The sequence below is a fragment of the Macrobrachium nipponense genome, chromosome 22 (assembly GCF_015104395.2).
Source record: "Macrobrachium nipponense isolate FS-2020 chromosome 22, ASM1510439v2, whole genome shotgun sequence".
In the NCBI taxonomy this organism is placed as follows: Eukaryota; Metazoa; Arthropoda; class Malacostraca; order Decapoda; family Palaemonidae; genus Macrobrachium; species Macrobrachium nipponense.
In genome coordinates, this window is record NC_087213.1 from 60257123 (window position 1) to 60270728 (window position 13606).

Below are 13606 nucleotides of genomic sequence, written 5' to 3' on the forward strand. Positions count from 1 at the left end.
AAGAGGCGAATTTTTCCCCACATTTTGATAAAGTTTCATCACCATAAGTTTTCACTAGTTAAGCCTTCCTCTCTCTCTCTCTCTCTCTCTCTCTCTCTCTCTCTCTCTCTCTCTCTCTCTCTCTCTCTATCCAGGTAGTCCCTAAAAACTACAATAACGTCACACTACAACAAGTTGTAAACACGACAACCAGTTGAACATCGTAGAACTTATTTACCAAAATCTTACAACACAGTTGTTGCTGTTTTGGTAAATAATAAAACTATTAAGATCAAAACCATTTATTTAATTAATCTTGCAACTCATAATTGCTATTAGCGTGACCCTCACACACAGACTAACCGGATGTCAAGACAGGTGCCAACAGATCTGTTAGTCGTAATCACACTTTTCTTATAAAGAACAAAAGGATAAACTACAAAAATCATTAGAAATTTCTTCAGAAATATATTTCTTCAGTATCATCTTCTATATAAAGACGAGAGATTGACTTACAATTCTCTTCCGTAGCCAACCTTGTGTCAGATTCCACTTGAACAAACAAATTTTTTTAGCAGAAATATCTTCACAAATAAAATTCTTAAGTATCATCTTCTACATAAAGACGAGAGATAGACATAAAATTCTTTTTATTAACCAACATTATGCCAGGTTACACTAAAAAAAACTGTCAATAGAAGTTTCTTCATAAATAAAATTCCTACAGTGATATGCTTCTATACAAAGACGAAAGATTGAAATACAAGCTTTTTTGTTTAGTGTAACTAACCTTATGTCAAGTTCCACTTAAAAAAAAAACTTTAATAGAAATTTCTTAAGAAATAAAATTCCTTTAGGATCAATTTCTACTCCAGCATAATGACGAAAGATGGAATTACAGCTCTTTTATCTTAATCAACAAAATCCCTTCAGTGTCATCCTTTACCTAAAGAGGAAAGACGGTTAATTTGTTTGTTTGTTTTTGTTTGTTTGTATGGTGTTTTTACGTTGCCTGGAACCAGTTGTTATTCAGCAACAGGACCAACGGCTGTATGTGACTTCCGAACCACGTCGAGAGTGAACTTCTAAATCACCAGAAGGTAATACACTTCTTTTTCTCAACCCACCTTATCTCAGGTACTTTCATCAACTTTGACGTTAGCTTCAATATATGGGTGAGGCTGGGGTCTTCCATTATCTAATGAAGCCCCCAAAAGTTTAATTAATCCCATTATCTAGAGTCGGCTCATTCTATTGACTGGCCTATAATGCACTCCAACACACGCGACGTGGCTGTTCCTCCCGGATCGAGTAATTAGTTCTTATTATGCCGTTAACCATAGACTTACAAGACGGGGAACCCCCGGGATAAAATCTTATTAAGACTTTGGGAAGGAACGAGACGGAAGGAAGATACCCTGATGGTGTGTACTTGGAGGCCCTTGATGAGAAAAAATATTTAATCTAGAAATCAATCAGTTAACAGATTAAAGCCATATGTTTCTTCAATTAGCACGGGACGTATTTAGGAGTGAAACTACTAACCTTACAGACCTTACATCTTGTTCGGGTTGCCCCAGGTCCCTCAGTGTGAGGCACCTCTAATGTCTACCAGAGAGTTGCTAGTACATCTTCCGGTATATTTTGCATCTTCCAATCTTGGATGGTCTGGGAGCAGTTTAGATATTTGTCGAGCTTATTCTTAAACACATCTACGCTCACTCCTGATATATTCTTCCTCAGATGAGCTGGCAACGCATTGAATAGACGCTGCATTATCGATGCTGGGTGGCGTAGTGGATTAATGTCCTGTGTGCTTTCCTTATTTTTCTGGTTATAGTTTTGGGCACTATTAATCTACCTCTGCTTGCTCTTTCTGATATTTTTAGTTCCATGATATTTTCTGCTATTCCTTCTATCTGTTTCCATGCCTGAATTATCATGTAGCGTTTCTCTCCTTTCTAGACTATATAATTTTAAGATTGTAGTCTTTCCCAGTAGTCTAGGTCCTTAACTTCTTCTATTCTAGCTGTAAAGGACCTTTGTACACTCTCTATTTGTGCATATCCTTTTGATAGTGTGGGTACCATATCATATTGCAATATTCAAGTGGACTACGAACATATGTTTTATAAAGCATAATCATGTGTTCAGCTTTTCTTGTTTGAAGTGCCGTAACAACATTCCCATTTTTGCTTTACATTTTGCCAACAGAGTTGCTATTTGATCATTGCATAACAGTTTTCCTATTCATCATCACACCAAGGTCTTTAACTGCTTCCTTATTTGTGATGTCTCATTATTAGGTCCCTTATATGCATATAGCTTTCTTTCTCTGTCTCCATAATTTATTGATTCAAATTAAATTTATCAGAGTTAAATACCATCCTATTTACCTCTGCCCTCAATATACTTTGTTAAGGTCTCTTTGTAGAGCGTTCCTATCTTCATCACAAGTAATTTCTCTACTTATTCTTGTGTCATCTGCGAAACTACTCACTACCGAATCCTTAACATTATTGTCTATGTCTTCAATCATAATAACAAACAGTATTGCAGCTAACACCGTACCTTGCGGCCCACACAGATATTACCTTGGCTTCATCCGATTTCTCGTCGTTTGCAATAACTATCTGTTTTCTGTTGTGTAAAAATTCTTTTAACCATCTTCCTACTTTATCCACGATATTGTGTTTTCTAATTTTCTTCGCTAATATATTATGGTCTACTTTATCAAAGCTTTGCAAAGTCTAAATAAACCACATCTGTTTCATTTCCGCTTTTCATATTTTTGAATATGTTTTCACGTGGACTAACAGTTGGGTTTGTGTACTTTTTCCGGGTACGAAACCATGTTGTCCTTTATTAAACAAACATTATTTTTTATTAAATGTTTCATAATATTTCTTCATTACCCTTTCATACACTTTCATAATATGTGATGTTAGACTCACAGGCCTATAATTACTTGCCTCTAGTCTTGATCCACTTTTGAAAGTAGGGGTAATATATGCTAATTTGTGCTCATCATATATCTTGCCTGTATCTACACTTTGTCTTAATAATATTGCAAGTGGCTTGCGATAGAATGAACTACTTTCTTTAACAAAATAGCAGGAATTCCATCAGGCCCTGCAGCAGCTCCATTTTTAATTTCATTAATAGCCTGCACATATATCAGCTTCATTAATATCTATGTCAGCTAAATATTCACTATTTTCATCCCTTACTTCTATATCATTATCTTCATTATCTATTCTATGGGTGAATTCTCTCTTATATCGTTCTGCCAGTATGTTGCAAATTTCCTTTTTTCATTCGTTAATCTCCTTCAATTCTCAGAGGGCCTATTTCTATTCTTCTTTTATTCATCTTCTTCGCATATGAGTATAATAGTTTGTTTTGCTTGATTATATTTAATAGGGTTTTTTCTTCCAAGTCCCGTTTTTCATTTTCTTTTGATTGTATAATCTTTTGTTCTGCATTTTCTATCTTATTTTTTAGTTCTATAACTTTCCCATGCATTTTTTTCTTTTGCAAGACCTTTTTCCACTTTCTGATTTTTCTGGAACAAGATCCTTCTGTCTCTTGGTATGCATGAATGATGTTTACTTTTCTTCTTCGGTATATATTTTTCCACTATTATCTCCAATATTTTATATAATATCTCCGTATTTACCTTATGTCATCACTTACGAAAACTTGTTATCCCAATCTTTGTTTAATTCTTCATTAATTTCTGACCAATTTATATTTTACTGTAGAAGTTTGTATTTTCCATATCCTTCCCACTTTTTCATTTCTTGCTTATCTCTATTTTCACTTGCTTTGGAATGAACTGTTAATTCTATGACTTATGGTCTGAAATACTCGCATTATAAACTATTATTTCTTTAACATAATTCATCTCATTCACAAATACTAGGTCTAAAGTATTTTTCCTTTCTTGTTGGCAGGTGATTTATTTGTTGAATGTTGTATTCTAGTAGCATATCTAATAGCTTTTCAAATTGCCTCTTATCTTCTTGCACTACTATTACTCTCTTTTTTATATGTATAAGTACAACCACAATCTCTATTCGTTCTTTCCATTCTACGAAAGGAAAGTTGAAGTCACCAGATAGGAGAATAGTCCAGTCCTTGTGATCTATATATATCATCCAATTTTTCAATTATTAAGTCAAACTCTTTAGTATTAGGAGGTCTATATATTACTATGTTCATCAATTTTCAGATTCAAATTCTACCGCTATTATTCACATCTGAGTTACTATATTTCTCATATATTTTCCTTGTTTTTTGTCTTTCCCATATATTGCGGTTCCCCCTTGATTCCTATTTTTTCTATCTGATCTATAAGTTTGAACCCTTTTATTTGATCATCATTCCCAGTCTCTTGGGAATACCAGGTCACTTATATTCATTATATCTATTTTCTTTTCATTTTGGGTTAGTTCTTCTAAGTACTCTATTTTTATTTTTGAGTTACTCGTAACTAAAACCCTGCGCATTCATCACTATGATGGTTTGCGTGTTTTCTCCTTCAATTAATAACTGATAGTAATAAGGATTTTCCCATGTCTCTTTCCTGTTCTGGTATGTTGTTCTTTTTTTCATTTCCAGAAATTCTGACATTAAAAAAATCCAACTTTTCCATAATATTTGATCTTCCTTCATCATATTATTAATTTTGTGTCTGAATCTGCAATTTTCTCCGTTTCTGCAATATCCTCTTGCATAATAATACAGTTATTATCTCTTGAGTAGAATTTCGGAGCTGATGCTTTTGAAATTTTTTGCTGACACCTCTGCATATCTCATTGGTGGTTTGCTTTTCTCTTTTACCTGATATTCTTGATTTCTCTCTTTATTTATTTGTTTCTTTCTTATTTTTGGATTTTATTACTTGGTTGGTTGGGTTATTTGATTATGATTCATGGCTACAGGGTGCATATATTTGCATTTTTTGTCGAACTTACATCCTTTCCTTCTTTTAGGTTTTTATTTTTACTATTTTTGGATGCAGATCTCTGCAATCATCCCCATATCCATCTAAGTATGCACATTTACCATAATTTCATAGTTTTGACATATCTTAGGATGTTCGTAGTAAACATCTTTCTCCAAATCTGCAATTCCCTCTTTTCAAAAGGTTGCAGATTTTGTCTTTCTTGTCCATTTTTTCCATCTTTCCCGTCATTGTATAGATCTGGGTAGAGCCTCTTCGGGATTGCTTTTTCTGTTGTCATATCGTAATTTATTTCTTCGTAGGTATGCTGCTTTATTGCCTCATATGTAGTATCAATGAGTATCTCTGCATCCATACTTTTATCTTGTTCTTTGTTTTCCTTATTTTTTTCTGTCATTTCATTTTTGTTTACTTCTCTTCCGTTTTCCTCTTCTTCTTTTTCTTCTTCTTCTTCCTCTTCCTCTTCTTCTTCATCCTCAACTATTTGTACATTCAATCTTGATTTAATAACATTGTCTATCCATGATAGACATGTTGAACAAAAAATTCTTGTATCTTTTCTCAAATCTTGTATTACCTCAGCACACTGTGATGGGTCGGAATGTTGCATGCAGCACATTTTCTGATTAGGTTTTGTGGCTTGACTATGCTATACCAAACCTTACACAGTTTGCATGCTTTTGGCATTCTTTTTCCTAATGCATCAATTAGTATATTCACAAGATTCACCTTATTCATTTTCTTTGTCGGAATATGTTGGTTTATGTATATTTTCTTATGAGTCTCTTGACCACTTGGATTTTATTTGGAACTTCTTCAATTATTTTTCAAGATGTTTTTCATTAGATTTGTTCCAGTTTGAAGGATATATCCTTCTAATATATCTATGAATGCTTTTGTATCTTTTTGGTTAGGACTGTTGCTGATTTCATAGATGAGAAATGCCAGTTCCCTTCCTGCTACCTCATCGTATTGCGAATCTGCTAAACACGCCAAATTACGCCACCTTTTCCCGCAGTTGGAACTTACTGCCATCTTGTTCTGATTTATAGTATTACACTTGATAAACTAACTTAGAAGACGCTTTATCCTACTATTTTCACACTAATCTTATCACCGATAACTTGTGATATCTGTTGATTATTGTGACTTCACGCGGGTACGTCTCACCAAGCAAGATGGCTACTACGAGGAGAGAGAGAGAGAGACAGAGAGAGAGAGAGAGAGAGAGAGAGAGAGAGCTTACTTTAATGTGTTTTTATATTTCACGAAAATTATGTGGCGTTTTATCCCTGATGGTGTGTACTTGGAGGCCCTTGATGAGAAAAAATATTTAATCTAGAAATCAATCAGTTAAAACAGATTAAAGCCATATGTTCTTCATTAGCACGGGACGTATTTAGGAAGTGAAACTACTAGGAGAGAGAGAGAGAGAGATGAGAGAGAGACGAGAGAGAGAGAGAGAGAGGAGAGAGGAGGAGCTTACTTTATGTGTTTTATATTTCACGAAAATTATGTGGCTGTTTTATCTGATTGTGTGTGTGTGATAATGTGAGAGAGAGAGAGAGAGAGAGAGAGAGAGAGAGAGAGAGAGACCTTCCTATATGTTTCACATTTCAAGAAAAGTTGTGTGGCTATGACTTGAGAGCGAGAGAGAGAGAAGAAAGAAGCAGCATGAGAGAGAGACTTTCCTATATAGATTTTTTATTCCAAGAAAATTGTGTCGCTCGTCCACTTCTTTGTGGGCCATCATTCCAAAACGTGATTCCGAAAGACAAATAAATTCGACATGAGTTTGAAATTTTTTGTGACATAAAATATGTGATAATATATCACATATTTTAGTAACTTTGCATCATTGCAAATACATAAACACACACACATATATATATATAATAATAATATATATATATATATATATATATATATATATATATATATATATATATGATAAATAGACTGCATTCTGATCACAAATGAATAAATAATTTATTTTTTTATTTTTAACGTTAAAGTTATAGCGATTAAAATAAATAAATATATAAATAAATGGGGACTGGTAAGGACTTTATCGAGTGGATATAACTTTATCCAGAGGAGATTATAGTTCAATTTTAACTTGGCAACACTAACCATTGAAACTTTTCCGTTTTTAGTGGGAACAATGAAAATTATTCATCATCGGAGCAATAATAATAATAATAATAATAATAATAATAATAATAATAATAATAATAATAATAATAATAATAAGTATATACTATCATTTTATTATTAATTATTAATACTATAGGTGAAAAATCCATAGTGGCGTAGATGTAAATATACTGTGGATTTCCTCACAATTTTAGTGACTCATTATTATTATTATTATTATTATTATTATTATTATTATTGTATTAATTTGTTAATCTGCTTGTTATTATAATGATGAATCCTGACCTCCTCTTTCTGTATTTACCATTACCTTCTGTTACTTCTTTTGAATAATCCCTATATACTTCTTATGAAGCTTGAATTTCAAGTCGGTGGCCCCTGTGGCTGTTCCATATGAATATGGTTCATCTTCTGAATAATAACTAATAATAATAATAATAATAATAATAATAATAATAATAATAATAATAATAATAATATATAATAATAATGAGTCACACACAATATATGAGCATGCTCCTGATAACATGAAAAAAAAAAAAAAAAAAAAAAAAAACAAATAACAAAAAACAACACCAGTATCTGGAACACTGGATATCGACTTCATAATGAAAGGGGTCGTCAGAATAACATCGACCCGTCGTCATGAAAGCGTTGCTAATTACGGGTTTTACTGTAACTCACTTCTTTGGGTTTCGGCAGCGAGGGATTAAAGAACCAACATACACAGCTGTCTGTTGGCGCATCCCTGGAACGTATCGTATTTTTATATGTATATGTATAAGTATATATGCTATATTGTTATATATAATATATATACACATATATATATATATATATATATATACATATATATATATATATATACATATATATATATATATATATATATATATATATATATATATATATATATATATATTTATATATATATATACTATACCGCTGAGGTTAAAAGGAAAATTTCACAAGACGGTGGGGTAAGAGCAGCAATTGCTGTACGGGTACGGAAGCAGCAAGCATGAGAAAAATAGAGAAGATGAATGCGGCAGAAATGAAAATGCTTAGGTGGCTGTCTGGGGTGTGACAAGAGAGGATAGGATCAGAAATGGACTACATAAGGGGTTCGACTAAGGTGGTGGAAGTATCAAAGAAAGTGCAGGAAGGGGAAGCTGAGATGGTATCGGACCCCTGCTTTAAGGGCGAGAGATGAGGAACCACGCTTGGGAGACATACTATGGGGATGGAGGTTCAAGAAGAAGAGGGAGACCAAGAAAGAGATGGAAGGACTGTGTGAGAGGAGACTTACATGAGAAGGGAATTGATTGAGGCAGAAGTGCAGGATAGAAAAAGAAGATAGAAACGGCTCATCCGAAACGGCGACCCAATTTAAAGATGGGAACCAGCATGGAAGATGTGTGTACTTATATATATATATATATATATATATATATAATAGTATATATATATATATATATATAATAATAAAGAAGTTGGGGGGATAAATATTCAGAATATAGAATTTCGACCAAATGCTAAGACCTTAGACCTAAGAGGTCACTCAGCGCTGAAACGGAAACTGAGAGTAAAAAAAGGTTTGAAAGGCGTAACAGGAGGAAAACCTCGCAGTAAGATGGAAGAACGAGAATATGAACGGAGGTGCAGTAAAAGGAATGAGAGAGGTTGCACCTGGGGGCCAAAGGGACGCTGCAGAGAACCTTAACGAATGCCTACAGTGCACCGCATCTCCTATGGAGATGGTGTTCGGGAGATCTTTCGTAAGAGTTTCCCCCATGACGTTAACACTTAGCCCTTTTCACTCAATCTAAGGCAAACTGCAAGCACACTGGTTATCAATCATTGGTTTGGGAAAATAAATCCACAGTAGTACACGTGTTTTGTTTTGTTATTTAAAATATTTAAAGCATTGATTTTACACAATGACTGCAAAAGACTAGACAAACAAAAAACGAAAGTTTACACGAAAGCGATACAGAAGTCACTCGAACATGATTACAAAGAAAATGGTAACGCCCATCTCTTTTTAGTATTAATTATAAATCATTTTTAAGTGGCAAAACCTAATTGGCTTCACGAAAGTAGAAGAACCGTGCTCTAGATTTTCTTTTACAGTTTGTTCTGAATAATAAAATGTAGGGCAACGGGTGACACACCCAGAAAGAGTTGCCACGTCATCAGATTTAATTTCCAGTAAGCAACTCATCAAGAAGCCATCAACGTCACCAAATACAATATCATCACAAAATTTCAGGTGAACTCGACATCAATGCGGATGGGATTTGGTGTATATTAACCAAAAAAATTTAACCATTTTTCTCTTCCATGGTATCGCTGAAATTTATATTGTATTTGTAAGTTCATCGGTGGACGAGTGGGTTACGTGCTCGCCTACCGATTCGGTAATCCTGACTTCGATTCCCCATTCTGCCAACGTGGAATCAGAGGAACTTGTTTCTGACGATTAGAAATTCATTTATTGATATGATGTTTGTTCGGATCCCACAATAAGCTGTAGGTCCCGTTGCTAGGTAATTAATTGGTTCCTAGCCACGTAAACATATCTAATCCTTCGGGCCAGCCCTAGGATATAATTATAAAGGGTAATGTCTTCAAGTTCTCGGCAAGAACTTACGGAATGAGGTTGCTAGCCCTACACCCTCTTTCATTTACTCCCAGCTGAAGCTGGTACCTGTTCCCACAATTGGGTAAACTGGTGGCTTACATGCGAATCCCAGGACAGTGCACAACCACTGCGATATTCCAGAGAGAGAGAGAGAGAGGAGAGAGAGAGAGAGAGAGCCAGAGAGAGAGAGAGAGAGTCCTCCAGATGATAGTATATCTACTCACAATTGGACTGTGATTGGAAGCAGTCGTTAGACTATCAAGCTTTGGTTTCCCTCGGGTCCGGACTAGTTACTAGTACTAGGTTATTCGTCACCCGTCTCAGGGGCGATTTAACAAGAAATAAAAAAAATAAAATAAATAAATAAATAAAAAATAGGGAGTCTTTCAAGGTCGCTGTCCGTCACGAATATGTTATTTGCTCAAGTTTACAACATCCTCGTCTTTGATTATCTCCGCGTTATTTCTTTTTTAAATGATTCTACCGTGATCATAAAAAGCCTCTGTTTGGAGGATGTGGCCCAGGGTTGGGGGGGAGGAAGGGGTGGAAGGTGAAGTAGGAATGGCCAGAGAATAAAAGAGAAGTTATTATATATATATTATATATATACATATATATGATATATAGTATATATATAGTATATATATTATATATATATATAATATATATCTATATATATATATATATATATAATATATATATATATATTTAAACTAAGGCTATGTTTGTTAACCTTCCAGCCTATAAAAGCAAATAAAAGACCTCACAGGACATCGCAAAATAACAGCCATTGTACCTCTTTCCGACATAAATTACCTAAGAAAAATTCAAGAACTGTAAGTTAATAAAATAAACATATATGTTCTTAAGCTGTGCATTGATTTCCTATTGAACTTCCTTTCTTGCTGTTTTAAACACAATTAAAAAAAAACCCTAAAAGCTGAATATAACTAATTCTCACTGGAATGGGAATCATCCATTTTAATATCCTTATCAAGGTTGGTTTCGTTTGTTTGTTTGTAAGGTGTTTTTACGTTGCATGGAACCAGTGGTTATTCAGCAACGGGACCAACGGCTTTACTACGTGGCTTCCGAACCACGTCGAGAGTGAACTTCTATCACCAGAAATACACATCTCTAACCCCTCAGTGGAATGCCCGAGAATCGAACTCGCAGGCCACCGAGGTGGCAGGCCAAGACCATACCGATCACGCCACTGAGGCGCTATCAAGGTTGGTAAACTACTAGGTATATAAATGAAAGATCACACATTCATCAAGAATGTCATTTATTACAAAAATATATCTTATTTACATAATCATATAGATACATATACAACACAATTATGAACTTCTGATAAATAACAACAAACTTCTTTCCGGCAAACACCACAGGAGTTACTTTTAACGATGAAAAAAAAGGAAATTAAGTTCTATTGGCACAAACTATTACACAAAAGGAAAATTATCCCGGATATGTGACACTTCAGAATCTATTGTGCCTTCACTGAAAACCTATTGTACGACGTGTTTTCATTCTACAGTGGTTCTTATGATTTTGAAAAATAAAATCATAGAACGAGTGTGCATTAAAACACTACCAGTTGCATCTCTGAAGGTGGCGTCAAAGCTTCTGGCATCATTCAGCACAGCACCCTTTCTATCAAAACTTTGCACCAAGGACATGGCGTTTTTATTTTGAGACATCGAACTTCCATTCTTCCACCACTACTAAAAGAAACTGGTTGCTTGAAATAATAAAATCCTAGCACCCAGGTTCTGACAGATGTCAGGAAACTTGTTCGTATGACACCACCTTTGCTAAAAAAAAAATCACGACAACCATTATATATATACACATTAAGCCACTCAATCTCAGGTTCTTTAAAACTGAAGAGAACTTGTGACAATCGTTCACTTAACTGTTCACAGCGTTAAGTAGTAGTCTGTTGACTTCCAGTTCCCTGAAATTATTATGCGGCATTACGTTAGCAGAACATAACTCACAACTCACCTACGAACTGTGAGTTGCAACAGCAACCAACTGACTTGGGCAATGCAAATGCAGAACCTACCGAGCGAGCGACATCGCTGGTTGAATCCGATGGGTGGTTTGTCATCCTCAAAGCTAGCTATAAAAGCACTCTAACATAATAGTAGAAACGTTCTCGAATTTTCATTCGGCGAGAAGGCTTAGTCATTCACTTTATGAAGCTACTAAACAGTACCAATAATGTATTACCAGTTATCATCCACAACACGAGGCGAGTACGAAGCATAAAGGGTATTACAGTTATGAAATCAGTCATTAAGGAACAATCTTCCATGTAGCAGTAAGAAAGAAGGTATTGCAGTTACTTTTACTGCAACCAAGTGAAAAATTCTAATGCCTTTGACTTAGATAAGTTTAGTGCCCAAAGACACTCCATAATTGAGCAGGTACATAAAATTGACTTTGGTTAATAAATTATGGCATATAACAGACAACTTTTTCACAATTTTTTGTAATAGAGATACTAAAGTTAAACAGTATAGATTGGTAAAGGAAATCACAACGAAAGTATTCAAGAGTCACACACGCTGCCATTCTCTCGAGGTTCCGATAACCTCACTTGTCGCGAGGTAGTACTGCCGGTACCACGACTCTGTAGTGTGTTGAAGGTTATGAACCTATCACGAGTGTTATTTGGGGTTACCTGGGTATACATGTCATAAGTGTGCTCTGAAGTGTTATCACAAGGTCTATGGTACTGTTCAGATCCTGCTGCACTACCATAAGGTAAGGAAGAAGGATACATTATACATGTTCCATGGGGGACTGGCTGATAAGCAGGATCTCCCAGATCTCGGTCACAAGGAGGTGGACATGTTGGTGGGGGTGGAAGAACAGCTGACCAGTTGATCTGGACCCCTGAATTCTCCCTGTGGTGCCGCCAAGGTGTGGTGTGTGTTAAGTGGGGAGATGCTGGGGCTAAAAGTGCTGTAGTTGCATAAGGTTCAGTGGTCTCATTGGCTTGGGTTTTTGGTTCGGCATATTCATTAATCTGCTGATCAGAATGCAAAAGTCTAGCAGAGGATAAGTTGTACTCCTTCTCACACTCAGATGGACGCCATAACTTTTGTTCACTGTACATATTAATTGTATTGTGCGCAGGGTATATGGATGGGTCTTGATAATGAGCAGGGGTGTTTGGTGGGTTAGATGGAGGAGATTTATGGTGGAGTCTCCGAATATACATTATTGTTACAATAAACAAAATAATCACCAAGGGTACTAACAAATATGGTAACCAGTCTGGCTGTGGTGGAGCATATATTACTGAAGTGTCCATGTTGCTGTTTTCAAATGTATGCTGATGCCCCTGGACATTATTGGTACCAAAGTCAATAAGGACAGGAGGACTAAAGGGTCCAACTCCAGCTCCAGTTTGAGCTGCAACCTGAACAGTGTAAAGGCGGCCAGGTGATAAACCGTGTGCTTCAAGCCAGGGGCTAGAGACAACTTCAGTCGCTTCTGTGCCATTATGAATCAGTGTGACCTGGTAGCCAATGACATCACCACGAGCTTGCTTTAGGGGTATCTGGGACCAGGTGATGAGAGTAGAACCATCTTCACGTAGTGTAGCCACTATGTCACTGGGAGCCACCACAGGCGCTGTTAAAACAATGAGAATAAAGAAATATTAGTGAAGTGACTAGGGAAATTTCATTTATAACATACTACTTTAAAGACTGTATAACAAAGAATTTGCTTGAATAACAATAGTTACTGAATATATATAGTTTACGTCACTGCAAGCCATCAAAGGTTTTGTTAAAAGCACTGAGAATAAAAAAATGCTAGATAAGTTACATCAA

The 13606-nt window shown here is 35.4% G+C and overlaps 1 protein-coding gene across 1 annotated transcript in view; it reads right to left on the minus strand.

Annotated features, from left to right (window-relative positions):
- Positions 1-11036: 11036 nt before the first annotated feature.
- Positions 11037-13606, minus strand: part of LOC135198708 (protein sax-3-like) — a 30406-nt gene continuing 27836 nt past the window's right edge. The window contains exon 4 of the mRNA XM_064226559.1: positions 11037-13403. Within this exon, the coding sequence (XP_064082629.1) occupies positions 12313-13403 (1091 nt within the window). The 3' untranslated portion in view covers positions 11037-12312. The remainder of the gene's footprint in view (positions 13404-13606) is intronic.